This window comes from Akanthomyces muscarius, chromosome 1, assembly GCF_028009165.1.
Source record: "Akanthomyces muscarius strain Ve6 chromosome 1, whole genome shotgun sequence".
NCBI classification, from domain to species: Eukaryota; Fungi; Ascomycota; class Sordariomycetes; order Hypocreales; family Cordycipitaceae; genus Akanthomyces; species Akanthomyces muscarius.
This window is the reverse complement of record NC_079241.1, coordinates 7,307,919-7,323,869: the sequence shown is the minus strand read 5'-3', so window position 1 is coordinate 7,323,869 and position 15,951 is coordinate 7,307,919. Positions and strand designations below refer to the sequence as shown.

General features: G+C 49.5%; 4 protein-coding genes across 4 annotated transcripts; 2 read left to right on the top strand and 2 right to left on the bottom strand.

Moving 5' to 3' along the window:
* Positions 1-95: 95 nt before the first annotated feature.
* On the top strand, positions 96-2,088 carry LMH87_007491 (uncharacterized protein; the record flags this gene model as incomplete). Its single annotated transcript, XM_056192590.1, has 6 exons — positions 96-353; positions 439-785; positions 842-1,023; positions 1,087-1,382; positions 1,443-1,710; positions 1,769-2,088. The coding sequence occupies 6 exons, from the start codon at positions 96-98 to the stop codon at positions 2,086-2,088; spliced, it is 1,671 nt and encodes a 556-aa protein (XP_056060796.1).
* Positions 2,089-6,048: 3,960 nt separating this feature from the next.
* On the bottom strand, positions 6,049-6,810 carry LMH87_007490 (uncharacterized protein; the record flags this gene model as incomplete). Its single annotated transcript, XM_056192588.1, has 1 exon — positions 6,049-6,810. The coding sequence occupies one exon, from the start codon at positions 6,808-6,810 to the stop codon at positions 6,049-6,051; it is 762 nt and encodes a 253-aa protein (XP_056060795.1).
* A 3,313-nt stretch (positions 6,811-10,123) lies between these two features.
* LMH87_007489 (uncharacterized protein) lies at positions 10,124-11,830 on the bottom strand (the record flags this gene model as incomplete). The annotated part of the gene is made up of 2 exons (XM_056192587.1): positions 10,124-11,486; positions 11,544-11,830. The coding sequence occupies 2 exons, from the start codon at positions 11,828-11,830 to the stop codon at positions 10,124-10,126; spliced, it is 1,650 nt and encodes a 549-aa protein (XP_056060794.1).
* A 2,255-nt stretch (positions 11,831-14,085) lies between these two features.
* Positions 14,086-15,914, top strand: LMH87_007488 (uncharacterized protein; the record flags this gene model as incomplete). The annotated part of the gene is made up of 2 exons (XM_056192586.1): positions 14,086-14,400; positions 14,451-15,914. The coding sequence occupies 2 exons, from the start codon at positions 14,086-14,088 to the stop codon at positions 15,912-15,914; spliced, it is 1,779 nt and encodes a 592-aa protein (XP_056060793.1).
* Positions 15,915-15,951: the final 37 nt, after the last annotated feature.

The window sequence follows — 15,951 nt, the reverse complement described above, 5'->3', positions numbered from 1 at the left end:
AGTTCTGGTGTCCTCGACAGTTGGGGGTTGAACTTGAACTTGTCAATTCAAATGCCACAAAATCTACAGTTGCTCTCAGTCTATCGAAGATAACCATGGAGTCTATCATATTCGTTTCTGCCACTGTAATTACTGGTGAAGAGGACGCGAAACCCTTCGTCGCAGATGTTCTGGTCAAAGACGGCCTTGTTGCGCAGATCGGCGCCCCCGGCACAATAGAGTCCACGACGGCCCGGCGCATTGATGCCCACGGCCGCTACTTGTCACCAGGATTTATTGACATGCACGCGCATTCGGATTTGTATCTCATTACGAGTCCAATGCACGAGGCCAAAATTTCACAAGGCTGCACAGTAAGTGAGATGGATGTCTTATGGCCGAAACATGAGGTCGCCTTTGGGAAAGCTGTGAGGCTTGTATGCTAAGTTCATGACGCAGACCGAGGTTGTTGGCCAAGATGGGATTTCGTATGCCCCCATACGCACTAAAGAGCAGCTGCGGGCCATTCGTAACCAAATAGCTGGCTGGAATGGCAACCCCTCTGACCAGGAGTGCCAGACCAAACATCAAAAGACCGGAATCTTTGACTGGCAGACAGTGGGCGACTACCTTGACTGTTTGGAGCGGAATAAAACTGCGACAAATGTTGCAATGTTGGTGCCGCAAGGCAACCTTCGTCTCTTGGCGTGCGGACCCAACGACACCCCCGCCAGCCCGACGGAGATAGAGGATCAAGTCAGGCTATTGCGAGAAGCAATTGATCACGGAGCGGTTGGAATGTCCAGGTAAGTATTGGTAAGTTGATAGATGCCGCGCGAATCACTAATGTTTGTAATGGTAGCGGCCTGACTTATACGCCCGGTATGTATGCCTCGACCTCGGAGCTCGCTATCCTCTGCAAGGCCATGGCGGACGAGTATCCCGGAACCTACTATGCGCCACACCATCGAAGTTACGGGTTCAAAGCTCTCGAAAGCTACGACGAGATGATTGGTCTTGGCAAGAATACCGGCTGTCCAATCCGTGAGTCACTTGGAACCCCAACTTTTGACGCGGCATCGCTCCCACTGACTCCGCGCCGGCTAGATTTGACACATGCGACCATGAACTTTTCTGAAAACAAGGGTCGAGCCCCGGAGCTACTGCAGATGGTCGACGAGGCTCTTAGCTGTGGCATTGACGTGACCCTTGATACCTATCCCTACTTGCCAGGATGTACGACACTGGCCGCGCTCCTCCCAAGTTGGGCGTCGGCGGGTGGCCCTGATGAGACGCTCAAGAGGTTGGACAATGCTGAGATGCGTGACAAGATTCAGGTAGCTATTGAAGTCACTGGATGCGATGGTGGCCATGGTATCCCGACGAATTGGGACGAAATTCAGGTATGTGTTTTCTGATCTTCGTCCGTTATTGTATCTATTTACTCATGCAAGACCGGCTAGATTGGAAGTACGGCACACGAGGCTTTGGCTGGATATGCGGGAAGAAGAGTCGCAGAAGTTGCCCGATCTCTAGGCAAGCCGGCCATTGAAGTTTTCTACGATATTCTTCTGAAGGATAGACTCGCGACGAGCTGCTTGATGCATATCGGCGACGAAGAGAACGTACGTCTCATCATGAAGCATAAGAAACATATGAGTGGAAGCGATGCGATTCTCCATGGAGAAACCTTGCATCCCCGTGCCTATGGCACATTCACACGATATCTGGGTAAGTTATTATACAAGCTTTGCTACCCGAGATCACGTACTGACTTGTTCCTCAACAGGCCACTATGCTCGCGATCTGAGCATGCTTACTGTTCCACAAATGATGGCACACTTGACGTCACGCCCAGCCAAGCGTCTCAATGTATATCCTTTTCGCGGCCATATTGGCGTCGGATCGGCGGCAGACTTGGTTCTGTTTGATCCGGAGACGATTCAGGACATGGCCACCTTTGAGCAGCCGAAGCTCACGAGTAAAGGCATCGAATTTGTGCTGGTAAATGGTGTTGTTGCGGTTGACGCGGGTAAACTTACAGGTGCGAGAGGGGGGCATGTATTGAGAAGAAAGAAAGATGGCAGCGTCAATTCGGGACCAGTGTAATGCATAGAATTATGTGGATTTGGTAAATCAGAGGGGCACAGAGGCTGCCAAGGGTTTGCACGCCACTACAACCTTTCTGTTTTCCCATCCGACTTCCAGTAACAACACCATGATGATCCCAGAGGAAAGATTGCCTGTGGAATGTAATGAAGAGCCACAGTGATTCATGAACACGAAGTCGTGGGTTGAGAGAACAGGCGGAGGCCGGCTTTGCCGGGTGGTGTTATCACCCACAGCACAGAACCGCTTAGTCTCTAGAATAAATGCAAAGCACGAAATCAGTGCGTTGCCTAAGACGGCTTTGAGGTGTCCCAGAGTTTGACCGTAATCCACTGCGTCGAAATGCAGCGTGGCGGGGTGGAGAAGCCGCCCACGGAGCCTGACTAGAGTTAAGTTTGGCCTATCGCGGGCCGTCGAATAAGACTGTTGTATAAAAAAGATTCTGTATTTATTCTCGCGAGCCTGGCTAGTACCCCCGCGCCTTGCCTTTATCTTTTCTCAATCCGCCTGGCAGAACTTAGTGACGGGCGGAGTTTCACTAATAAGAGTACAAGCAGTGCCGAGACAATCATAATTTATTGAAGAGAGAAGAAAAACACCGGAATCGGTCTACCTGAAATAAGCTTCCCCGGTAAAAAGATTTTTTGACGATGTATTCTCCGGCCGAGCCGGCTTACCCGCGACGCAGCGACAACCTGTCTAAGACTGGGTGGGCGACGTTGGCCGAGTGTGCTTTACACCGATGATCCAAAGCTGCGACAAAAAGATGATGAGGGCCAACTGCAGTATTGTGACTTTAATGACTTTGGGAGCAACCGTGAATAGAAACTCGGGCGCATTTCACCAGCCCGGAGCTTTGCTCAAATGAGAACAGAGCGAGCATTGACCGCTTCCCGAAGCCCGTCCCAGTTTTCCTGTCTGGCCAGGGACGATTCAATCACAGCCTGGTCTCGGCCCCGTTCTTCTCCAGCAAGTTAGAGTATAGGTCCCCAACCTCGACGGGGATTATATTCCGAAAACCGTCAACCCGCCAACCTAATCTACTCTTGCAGGCATATTTGCATCAGCACGTAATGTTACAGGGTCATTGGCGCAATACTGTCTCACACGCAATACATCAACTAGAGGTGGTTAAATAGTGTTTTGCGGCACGGCGCCGTCGGCTAGATGGCCCCCAATGAGGAAGGACATCGGTCAGCGCCACAGGCGAGCTGAGGCACCAAGCGTTGCGCCTGCACGAGCCGCAAAACAGGGAATTGGGCCGTGCCAGCCGGGAAGTGGAGGGTGTGTACGCCAGTCGCATGAAGGAGGACCATTTGCCCAAACTACCCTTGTCCAGCCTTTCCTCGGGTTGACGGATGAGTTGTACCGCCACTGTCGGGGACAAGCCAGTTCCAGTTCTGCATTCGTCCATGACAGTGTCGTGTTTGGCAATGCCAGAAAGCTGGTCTACGTGCAGCCGCTGCTGCCGTATGATTGGCTGCGGATTCGCAATACGATCGCTATTTTAGAAAGCCCGGCAGTCCAAGTGGGCATGCAGTGTAACTTGGCACCTTGGACATGCTGGCCTGTATCCCTTTGGCAGTGCGAAGGCAGCACCTAGGTCACTTGCAGGGTTCGTAGCCAATCAAAACAAGCGCTAAAAAAGGTACTTAATATTACTAGGCAGACGTACTATAATAGAAGTACTAGCATTTATCCGAGTTACAAAGAGCTACATCACATTCCTAACATCTATAGCGACTCTTCGGCACCTTTAGAGGCTGCTAGTTGCCGCTTATTAGTGCTAGTGCAGACCGTTTTTAACGCTTTTAACTGCTTTAACTACGCACTTAATAATAGGAAGTACCTTTATAAGTAAGGCACACTAAGGCATACTTATTCTAGACACGATTATACTATAATATAGGCGTTTCCTTATCGCTAGAGCGATATCTTTTATAGCTAGCTCTATAGCGACTATACTAGCTTATAAGGGCATTAATAAGGTGTTAACGCTATAAATTCTGGCTCGTAAAAGGCGTAAAATTCGTCACATTCTGTTATATAAGGAAGCTATTAATAAGAGCAGTCTCAAGAAGGAAGCTCTATGCGATTATATGCTAATTTCCGCGGCAGGCGTGGTAGTCCTAACTAGACGAGGCCTTTAGTTAATCACTAATATTAATAGCGCCTATATAATCATTATAGGCGGCTCTAAAAGACAGCACAGTAAGCGTTTTAACCGACTCGTCACTAAATATTCGCTATATCGGCCGTACTTATAGTTACTTTATAGTCGGCTAGCGCTATATACAGCTTTTAAATTCATTACTAGTAAAAATAGTAGTTAATATTAATATAAGCGTGTTATCTTTTTACGCTAGCTGGTTAACCTATAATAAGTTTATTAGTAAATTCCTAATAAAGTAGACACTTTTATACCTAGTTATCTAGTATTAGTATAGCTTTAATCTTATTATGTAGCTATAGGTTACGGCCTCTTATATCGTCTTTCTTAGCCCTAATAAAGCCCTAATAGAAGCCATAATTTATATAGGCAGTACCTATAACACTAATATTCTACTACTAGAGAGTAAGGAAGAGGCTTAGAGAAGAGAAGAGGTTATCTAGGAAGACGTGGTATATTAAAGTTAGTAGTGTTTTAACTAGGGAAATAACGACAGCTTATATTAGGTTGATTTAAATAAAAGCTTTAACAGCCCTGTGTTATTCCCTCTTTACTTTAGGCTCCTAACCTTTAAGATAGTCGAAGGAGTCTTTTAGGCTATACCACAGCTAACTAAGAAAAAACCTAGCTTTAGCGATAACCCAGATCTTAAAGCCAGTTAAAGTCAGCTTTATTAGTATCGTAACCTTCTATTTTAAGCGGCTAGTATACTGTATAATACACTTATTAATAGCTATATTAGAGCCTAGTTTATAGAGGCGTAAAGAGGCTTCCTATAGCTACTTTAACCACTTATTAGCAATAGAGAACGGGTAAGGAAGAGCTAGTTCTTCCTCATTATAGATTCGAAGTTAATAATAGAGGAGATAAAAGCGATTATACGTTAAATACTATGTAATTAGGTGTATTAGATAGTGCGTTACTAGAGAATAAGCCTTCTAATAATCTTCTAGTACACTTTCTATATATATTAACATATAAATTATATATACTAGCTATAGATAGACTTTAGCGCGTATAGTTAGGTACCACTTATTAATACGGGCGTTCTCTTTCGCTGGCCCGGCTGGCCCCCGCCGCTGCCCCTTATTCGTGTACCTAACCTAGGAATCTATAAGCGATTCGCTCATAAATTCCTAGAAAAGTAATAAAGGTGACAGGGCTTAATAGGGAATTCGTGGTTCGCAATTAGGCACGCGAAGTGGCTTAAAGTGTGCCCCTAACTCAGCCACTAGCGGCTTGTCTAGCCGGTAGGTGCTATCAGCTAGTTGCTCTTCCTGTGCCTCATCTAACCGGACAAAAAGCTCCATATCGCCAGAATAAAGGAGGAATTAGCTCTAGCTACCAGCTATTATTCTTTTTAATAATGATTTTATACGGGAAAGCCACCAAAAGGCGTTATATTGTTAAGGCTGGTTACGTACCTCGCAAGTACCGTGTCAGGAGTGGGTCTAGTGACCTAGGTGCTGCCTTCGCACTGCCAAAGGGATTGGCGAGTTCGTTTATCCCTGTAGTTCCAATAGCCACTATCCTAATTCGACCATTTTTATCGAGATAGAGCCATAATTGATGTTAGTACAGCCACGCGCACTCCGTAGTTGAGGTTTGCTAGTAGTAGCGGTCACTCCTCGCTAACTAAGGTTAGATCATACTTTATCCACTGTCAGCATATCCACTGTGCTTGATAAAATGTTCAGGTAAAAACAAGGGCTTTCTATTTATACATCGCTCATATATCCAATCGCACTTTCCTGTATGCCCATCCACGCATCGTTCTCTGCCGGCTATTGTCACAATGTGGGCATCTGCAAACCCGTAAGCAAGCTTTTTTCTCGTTGCTCCAACTCATTCATGGCCAGCTTTGTAAAGGCGCGAATTGAGCTTGAGCTAGCCAGAGCATGTAACGACTGCTCGCTCTCCATGTCTAGCCCCGTCTGAACCTTGGCCGCGCAGCGAGAGATGGAGGCTTTGAGATGCTGGACCGCCTGACCCACTAGGTGAAAATTGATCTCCGCCACAGCGCGATGGGGCATCGCCAAGCGCACATTGTCCGCACTGATGTACGGCACATTGCTTGCCGTTGTGGGGATGCCCATCTGCGTCTGGGCCAAATTTATGTCGAGGGTTGGCTCGAAGCCGTCGTCCGTGAGGCCTAGCTCGCGTCTCAGGAGGCCGACCAGGCATTCGAACGCCTGAATGAGACTCATATAGCAACTCGAAAGTAGCATGTGCATAATCGAGCCACCGCACCATGATCTTCGTGCAGAAGATGCATCCAAACCTGTGGCAATATCATCCACTACCTTGACAAAAGTGTCGGTGATGCGGTATATTTCCTCCAGATCTTGTGGGAAACTTGAACACTGAGAAAGAGCTCGCACAAGGTGTAACAGCTGCCCTTGTGCATCTAAAAGCACATACTCCGCCTGTTCCGCAGAAACTGCAGAACTGTGTCTTGACGACGGAGCAGAGTCGATGAACGATTGCTCCATGGGCTCCTGGGACACTGTAGAGGGCGGTGCTGTACAAATATTTGATGCAGTATTGGCCATGTTGCTGTTCATGACGTCTTGAAACAAATCGTCCATGAAGAACAACGAGTTTGTGCCATCACCAAAAGAGCTCTCCGAGCCGAACAATTCAAGCTGCGAAAAGCTGATAGGAAGCCGCGAGTTTGTAGGCTCATCGGCGGTCAGGGCTGGGGAAATTTGGCCTAGAATAGAACCAAAAGTTTCTTGTTCGATGCAAGGCGATGTTGTGTTGCACTGCGCTGGCTTTTGATATGATGATCGGGGAGAAGGCTTGGTGCGGTTGGTACCGGTTTTCTGTTTACTGCCAGCGGGCCGCCCGGTGCGGCCTGGAGGGCTATAGTGGCATGAAAAGCCGAGGCGGTTGCAGCGGACGCAGACTTGTGATCGGGGTGACCGAACACATCTGGTTTTCATCGCATGGCAGCGGTCGCAAGCTTCACGGCTCGGTCCCATGTTGGTGGCAGATATGTGGCTGAATTGCTGGGTAGGGAGTGCTTGACGTGTAAGTGGCTAAGAGACCGCAGGGAAGCCGGATACGACTAGGCGATCAAGAAGATTGAAGATCAAGTAGATTGAAGAATCGATGGAGCCCGATCAAATATGGTCCCTTTCTCGTTTGATGTGAGGCATGGCTTGGTACTTAAAGTAAATCGTGATAGCTGTCATGGGACTCGTCATCTTGAAGAGATCTTCGCTGCACGAACTGTAATGAGATGGGACCGGGAGAAACCTCCCACCTGGTCACAATCTGGAAAAGCATCCACTTACCGCGCGTTAGCGTCGCAAAACGGCCCTACAAATCCGTACTTATGGTATTGTTTACAGGTGCCGGCTCACTTGACATCCGGCAGTCTGGGCCCCCCTCGGCTAGCTTGTATCAAGGGACCGCTGGTTGTTGTATGTGTGAGCCCAGCAGTGGTCAGTGCTACGCTGGGGCGAGATCGCAAGTATTTGTGCTCATGGAGATGTTAGCTTCAAACAGAGTTAAAGATGCCGAGATTTCTGGCAAACAACTTCCACTACCTTGCTCAGGCGCTGTACTTGAGGTTAAAGGACTGCATGGCTAAAAAAATCCTTCCAAGTGCATATGCAGCCGCAAATTTGTTCTCGACGGTGGTTCGAAACTGTTACAGCAGCACCAAACTAGTGCGTCGCAACGCAGCTCAACAAACCTCGGACTGGCTCATCGGACAGTTACCGAATGGCGTTGTGTTTGCCAATAACTCCCATCGCAGCCCTAACATGCGAGGCTTGCGCCCGGGCGACAGCCGAGACTTTGGGGTAGAGAAGGCCTGGTGCCGTCTTGTCCGCCTGGTGAGATCAACACTGGTATTGGCCGAGCCCCGGCCAGACACAGCTAATAGTCAGCGCTAGCTTCCAGGAGGTCTGCCGCGCGCGATGATCCACATATGTCTTGGTGGTCCAAGGTGCAGGCTGTGTAAATGCACCGCCTATTGACAGGCATGCCGCGTCGCATGTCCATGTTCCATGCCTACGAGTTCAATAAATCTCGACTGCAGTGCCCATCAAGTCTGTGGAACGGGACTTCGAGCCCTGGTCAGCTCGGCACTCGCTCATATCCAACCACCGATCCTCTCCGGCTGGCGGGCGTATGGTGTCCTCTGTTGTAAGCAGCGAGGTGAGGGGGCTATGCACAGTCTTCCACCAGCTTTTGAACGCTCGTGGTGCTGCTAATGGTATACAAGGCCAGAGAAGGCAGCTCGGATGGAGGTTGAGTACAAAAGAAAGGTCTTAACAAAACTCAGGTCCTTAATTCATGCCTTTGAATCCCATACATTGCCGCGTCTTGGTAAACGCAAAGGCACTTTCAATTCCAATTTTTTTGGCCGCCTCCTCGAGAACACTCTTCGATCGACTTTCTTGATCAATCGCCCGCGTCAACGCTGTCTGAGAGTGCCGATGCTGGCCATCAGTGGCGCAGCGCAATGGCCGACACTCCGCGTAGCTGCACAGAACCTGCCATGCTTGACCCCCCCCCCCCCCCCCCCTTCCTTCTTTTCAGGACGGCATGTTGCTCGCAATTAGTAGATCACATGATGCTGACTGGGAGCACAACCCACCTTGTAATTCTAATACACGACACTGGCTGGTTGACAACTGGCGATGAGGACCAGCCAGCGTTGGCAGTACCAAGTCGCAGACTTTTTCAAGTTACGTGCACACGAGATAATTCCACGTAGCGTTCTTTTTAATTCGGCTTGGCAACGTAGAGTGGACGTGGCGTGTGTGAAAAAAAGCAAGGCGAACATGGCAGAAGAACTAATTATGTCGCAGGAAAACCGCGCACTGATCTCGGCCCTACTGGTCGTTCTCGGCCCGCCGGAGTCGAGAATTAGTGACAGGGCTGATATTTTAGGATTGACTACAGATTGTGGCGCTACAAGGTCTGGAGTAGCTGGCTGAAGGGTTCCAGGAAACGAACTCACTAACCACTAGCGAGACTTCTCGGCACAGTGGGGATAAAGTTGGCGAGAATCTCCGCCTCGGAGAAGCAAATTGTATTCGGGAGGCGATTCGTGGAACGAGTTCCAAACAGTCGAAGTTGACAATATCCATAAATACACTGCTTACTGCTTCACAATGTAGTGTAGTAAGCGTTCTTGAGGTTGGAACCTAAAGCGAGCGGGGAGCTGTCTGGTTAAACGAATGCACCACTTACACCGACTTGGGGCGCCGGGGGCACTTTATTAAACGTGGAGCCACATTTAATAACTTTGTTAGCGTGATCATGTAAATATTGAGAAAAAGACCTAGCTTCGAGCAAGCAATGCAATGTCTTTCAGCACAATGGGGCCCTCGATCAACTTCCGACCGCATGAGTACTGCTACCAGTGGTGTGAAAGATACACAGGTCTTCGTGCGGACTGAGAATGTAGGCAGGCGCATCGGATGATATTCATTCGTATTAATTTCTTGAGGTTATGAGCATTTACTAAGTTAGATTTCGTGTCACTCGAAGCGAGTCGCTCTTGTCAGGTCACTAGTTGAGATATGCAAGTGGCTGCAATTGCGAACATGAGGTACAACATATAATGCGGGCTCAATCGTTCGATTGTGCAGATATGGTTTGGGAATATAAACCCGGGTAAAGCAAAAAGAAATGTATTGAAATGAATCAGCAACTATCCACAATGCTGCTTCATCAAGTAAGTGTCTTTTCCTTAGCATTTTGAAGGTACCTGTCCTTTACTCCCAGGACTCACCACCGTCGCAGCAGATACACTAGACCACCCACCGAGAGCTTTGTCAGAGTCTAATTTTCGAGGTCCGATAGTAGCACAAAATGCAAGCACCTCTGATGTTATCTTCGTATTTACCATCCATCAACGACCTGGACGCACATTTCCATTCCGCCGTCGGGCTTGGCGACAATACTAGGATTGATCTTGATCTTGCTTTCGTCCAGGAGAGACTTGTCCTTGAGCTCAAACTTGAATCGGCCAATCCAAGCGGCAACCAGGCAGGCCAGCTCCGACTTGGCAAACGCGCCACCAATGCAGCTATGAGGTCCGTGAAGGAAGGTCATGAAGGCGTAATTGCTCGTGGCTCCTCCGCTCGCCGCATTGGTCGCGTTCGTACCACCATTCTCGGGGGTCAGCCAGCGCTCCGGCTTGAACTCATGCGCGTCGTCGCCCCACTGCTTAGGGTCGGTATTTGTTGCCCAAGGTACCAAAACTAGCAGAGTGTCCTTGGGAATGAACTGTCCTTGGAGGGTGGTGTCGTGATTCGCGACTCGCACCGATTGTGCCACCGGGCTGTTCGTTCGCAAGACCTCGCTGCAAACAGCATTAAGATACGGCATGGAATCTATCACCGTACTGGTAACCTCGGCATCGCTGTCTGGAGAAGGTAACGTGTTGCGAATCTCCTTTCGAAGACGCTCCTGCATCTGTGGGTACTTGGCCATGAAGTATGTCGCCCAGATGAGGGAAGATGCAGTGGTCTCATGCCCGGCAGAGAGAAATGTCATCATTTGATCAACAAGAGCACTTTCGGAGAAAAGACGTCCGCCCAACGCAACGGTGAGGATATCCAGACCTGCGTCTTGCTTGTTGTCTAGCAGGCGCTTCTTTTCTTGAATCAACTCAAGAGCAACACCTCGGATATGGGCGGAGGCTTTGGCGGCATCTCTCACACGTTGAAGCGGCAGATTGTCCATGATGATGTCGGGAAGGAAAGCTCGAGCTCCAAGTAGCGGCATGTCGGCTGGCGATGGCTGTAAGAGCTCGTAGCTCTGGGCGAGGGGGTTCTCCGGGTTCTTGATGGAGCCGAAGTCCACCCCAACACCCGCAAGGCCAATAATATCCAATGCACAGCGCGCAGTCCATCCAGAAATGTCCATCTCTGTGTAACCTTTTTCATCGCATGAGGCTGCGATTTCGCGCACCGACTCGCACGACTTTTTCCAGAAGAGCGGGTATAAGTCCTTGATGTGACGGAAGGAGAATGCTGGTAGCATGTCGCGTCGTTGTTTCTTGTGCTCGTCGCCTTCCACAGTAAGAAGACCCCAGCCAATGATGAAAGCCAGGAATTTACGCGCGAATTCCGGTTTCTCGAAGCTGTAGCACTTGGTGACAAGAAGTTCCGAGAGTGCCTGCGGGGAGTTGACGATGACCATTTCCTGATTGAAATGCCAAAGAACACGAATCAGGCCGTCGTTGGGGCTTTCAGCGATCCTTCATTGTGCAGTCAGCAAACTAGAACGAATTCATCCTGCGGAAGATGCTACCGACCATTTTTTGGCCATGACGCCGGGGCCGTTTTTTCGCATGTTTATGCCATGGCCTAAAAGGGGCAGTCCGCCTTTGACCTGAGGCAGATGGCGGAGAGGCGACACGAAATACGGATATACAAAAATCGCATATGCCGAATAAATGGCAATTTGTGCAGAAAATAGGCCGATGAAAACAACGACGGATTGTGTCGCGTTGTCGAACAAATGAAGCAGCTTGATGAGTACGCAGCCAAGCAGGCTGATGCCCGCCATGTGCTTCAGCGGTATAAGTCGGATAGCCGCCATGACATGGGTGAATGCTGTTGTCTTTTTTTCGTTGCTTGGTTTGTGTTACACACAAGAAACTATAGGTTCTGCAATCTGTTGTTGAAATGCAGGATCAAGCCACAACTTGCAATCCTGGCATGGGGCTTGTATTACTTTAAATTTTGTGTACCGAAGCTGCACCGCGGCAAGTCGGCGAGGTGGGGAAGCTGCAAAGCCGATGGCGCGGGGTCGCAGGAGGCGGAACAGGACGCTTGCAGCCTGGCTCCGTTCCAACCTCTAAAGCTAACGAATCCAACCATCATCCTGAGCAAGACACTCCATTACGCTATCACGTTCTTGGCCGCAGCAGTCACAGCTTGGTCTAAGACAGCAATGCGACCTGCGTAGTGGATACATTCCCCGCATGGCTTTTTGCGTCGCGCCGCATCCGAGTCACCCATTACCGAGCATTGGTCTGAATTCTTATTTGTTTCCAATTTGTTGGGGCAGGCAGCCTTACATGCTACCCCTCTTACATCGCATGAACGATAAGTCATGACGTGACGATTGGCATGTGATCGAACTCGTCCTACAACACTAAATTAAACAAGCGCAATGTAGAATAATATGATACCCGGGTGTTCGGCTATTAGTCGTCAAGCTCAGATTGGCTGTAGAGGGGAGATTAACCAAAGCGAGGATGTAATGAAAGTGCATTTTAGCGAATCTGCATGCTGCGCAAGGTGCTAGGCTGGCTCAATGGGTGGACAGCTGCTGGGCAGTTGCTTTTTGACCTTGCAGGTTTCCACTTGCGAAACAACATAAAATGTGACTTTGCAAAATGGCTCATGTCTGTGTGAACAGCATCCTGATGGCCTCTTTTTCGCGGTCATTGAACGATGCCGTCTAATCTCAGTGGCACCAGCGCCTACCAGGCGGTTACAGACACTACTTGCTAACAGCTAGTGTATTAGTTACGGTCAGAATTACAAAGTCTTATAGCCGACAGAAAACTCAGTGTTAGTTCTCATGATTATCTGCAGCTCGGCTTCAACTGAAATTTCGCTGCTCATCCCATTCTGGTCGCCGCCGGCGGATTGTGCGACAGTTGTGGCACACTACTTTTGACTTTGGCTCACAGCAGAAGCTCCCACAGGCGCAGAACACGCCATTGCGATTTCTTCGCCGTGCCCAATTAGGCGTATTTGCCCAAATATACGGTTATTTTCTTGCAATCAGCGGCGGCTGGTGAGTTTTGCCTGTAGCGCTGCAAGGTTCTCCGGATAGGGGAAATCTGGTAGCCTGGGCCCAGGAACACAACTGCGTCCTGGCGCAGTCAGCTTAAGAAATTCATTGTGAGTTTTTGTTAACATGCCGTTGCTGATTCGATGTGAATTTGCTGTACCATCACGCGAGCACCGCGGCCTATGCTGTGATGCAGGATAGCAGTCATACCTCTAGTCCAACGGTCAAATCTAAGTGGATGTACTGTCTTTGGTGCTCGATCTGGACAACTTGCTGGGAATAGTCTTCGAGGACATTGTCGCCTATAATTCTTCAATATCACAAAAATTCATATGTCGCATCGAACAGATACCTGTCGTTGCCCTTTCCGGCTTTGAAAACCCCTGCTGGCATTGTTAGGTGCAGTAACGCCGCAATTGGCGGACATAGGTCTCGAGCTTCCGAGATGCTGCTGGAATCTTCTATTTTGGGGTGAACAGTCATTATCGGGATAGCACTTTGCATTTAGCACAATGGAAATGTTGAAGCTCATACAGGTCTATGCAACTGGGCGCTTGAAAAAATCCCTCCTGATTTTAGCTCGTGCGTTACCGAGTGGCAGGAAAATAAGATCCCTGGCCTCGTTTTTATTGGTGCTTTTTCATGATCACGGTGAATGCCGCTCTCCGACTGGGCCAGTGCTTAGCGCAAGCGTAAGCGTTTGTGGATGCGGAATCCATGCCAGATGATACATCACCATGCATTTCAACGCTCTTAATTCCCAGCCCTGGTTCCAAGGTCAGCACTTGACGATTTCTGATCTAGCCTAGCATCGTCGTATTTAATACTAGGTTAGCATCACGGCCATGTTGCGGTCCGAGTTGCTGTCGGCCTTTCCGGCAAAAATGAGATTTCAACGGAGTGTGGCTACTACTTGCTGCCTAGGGATAGAAGTTTTAGACGGTAATACGAGAGTCATATATTGAGGAAGCCAGCACTCTGTGAGGTGAGGGCGCATGCTACAGCATCTATTTGACAATCAGAATCGAGTTTTTGCATAGAGCTTCAAGATGCGTACCATGTCAATTACTACACTGATCTGCCTGGTTCTGGGAGTTGCCAGTGCTGCTCCTCGGATCCCATCCTCAGAAGTCTGCATTCCTCAGCATGACTCGAATCCCCGCAGGCGAGCCGTCGGCGTTTCTGAGCGCAATTCGGGCTTCACCTACGGTCCGTCGCTAATCGGCGAAGCAGCACCCTTCCCTAATGGAACGCTAGGCAATGCCCGTTCTAAAGCAGACTACGCCCTCTGGTCTATCGACCGCGAGGAAATCGATAAGCGGATCGCTACCGACCTCCAGGAGATCCAAGAGGCCATTCAGGCTGTAGGTTGCTGTCAGTCATGATACTGAAGGCATATGATTAACAAAAGTAGAATGGCGGCCTAAAGACATGGGATGACTACGAAAAGATTCTGTATGACGGCAAGTTGAAGCAGTCCAACCCCCGGGGTCCCGCCCCAGGGATCATTGCCAATGCCACTCAGGATCTTTTGTTCTCTATGGAGCGGCTCAGTGAGCACCCTTACGCTGTGCGCCTCGTGAAGGCAGACGAAAAGCTGCCTTTCAATGTCGACACCAAGATCGTTAGCAAGCTGGTGGGCGCTGGGGCCACACTTCACACCCTGCAAGCATCCAGGAGATTGTTCCTTGTTGACCACTCTTACCAAAACGAGTACAGTCTTCCATCTGTTGTCCAGCGCTTTTCTGTTGCTTGCAGCGCGTATTTCTACATTGACCCCAAGACAAACGATTTCCTACCCCTTGCCATAAAGACCAACAGTGGCAGCGACTTGATCTACACTCCTCTTGACTCGTTCGAAGACTGGCTTCTGGCAAAGATGATGTTCAACGCCAATGACATGTTCCATGCCCAGATGCTTCACCTGGTCATCTCCCATGATATCTCCGAGGCCGTGCACCAAGCCGCACTACACACTTTGAGCGATAACCACCCCATCATGGTTATACTTGAGCGTCTCATGCTCCAGGGATACTCCTCCCGCATTGTTGGAGAGGAGCTGTGCTTCAATCCTGGCGGTCACTGGGACCAGTCGATGGCCTACGACCAGTTCAGCTGCCGCAAGTTCGTTACCGACCAGTGGCCCGTTGCTGGCAAGTTCCAGGCCGGCTACCTCGAGACTGACCTCAAGTCGCGTGGTCTTCTCAATGATAAGGGCGCCTCCATCTTCAAGTCTTTCCCTTTCTGGAACGATGCGAAAGATATTCGTAACGCCTACAGGGCCTTCTTCAAGAGCTTTGTTGATTCTTACTACAAGACCGAACTGGACCTAGTCGGTGACTTTGAGGTCCGAAACTGGTTCGTCGAGGCCAGCGAGTATGCCAAGACTCGGGACTTCCCTTCGAAACATTCTCTCTCCAAGGAGACGCTTATCGACGTTCTGACTCACTTTGGCTTCCTCCTTTCCGTCGGCCACCATTCAACTAATGGAGGCGCTCCGATTGCCAGTGCAACGCTGCCTTTCCACATCCCCGCTCTGTACAACCCACCTCCTACCACCAAGGGCGTCAAAACCCTGCTGCCATATTTGCCCGATGTGCCCACTGCTTTGCACTACATCGGCTTCACGGCCTCATTCAACCGTCCCTTCTACAGCAGTGACGGTCGCACACTGCAGAATGCTTTCTCTCAGGACGAGAAATTAAAGAAACTTAACAAGGCTACAAACGACGCCGCTGCTCGTTTCCTAAGGACTCTACAAGATCCCAGCAACAAAATTCAGGCCCGCAACTTTGACGAGAACGGGCTAAGTGATGGCATGCCGTTCGTGTACCGCACTCTTGACCCCAACTACATCCCCTTCTTTTGCGCCGTCTGAGCTGTGTTCGGCGAGGCAGCAATATGTCTATAGATTT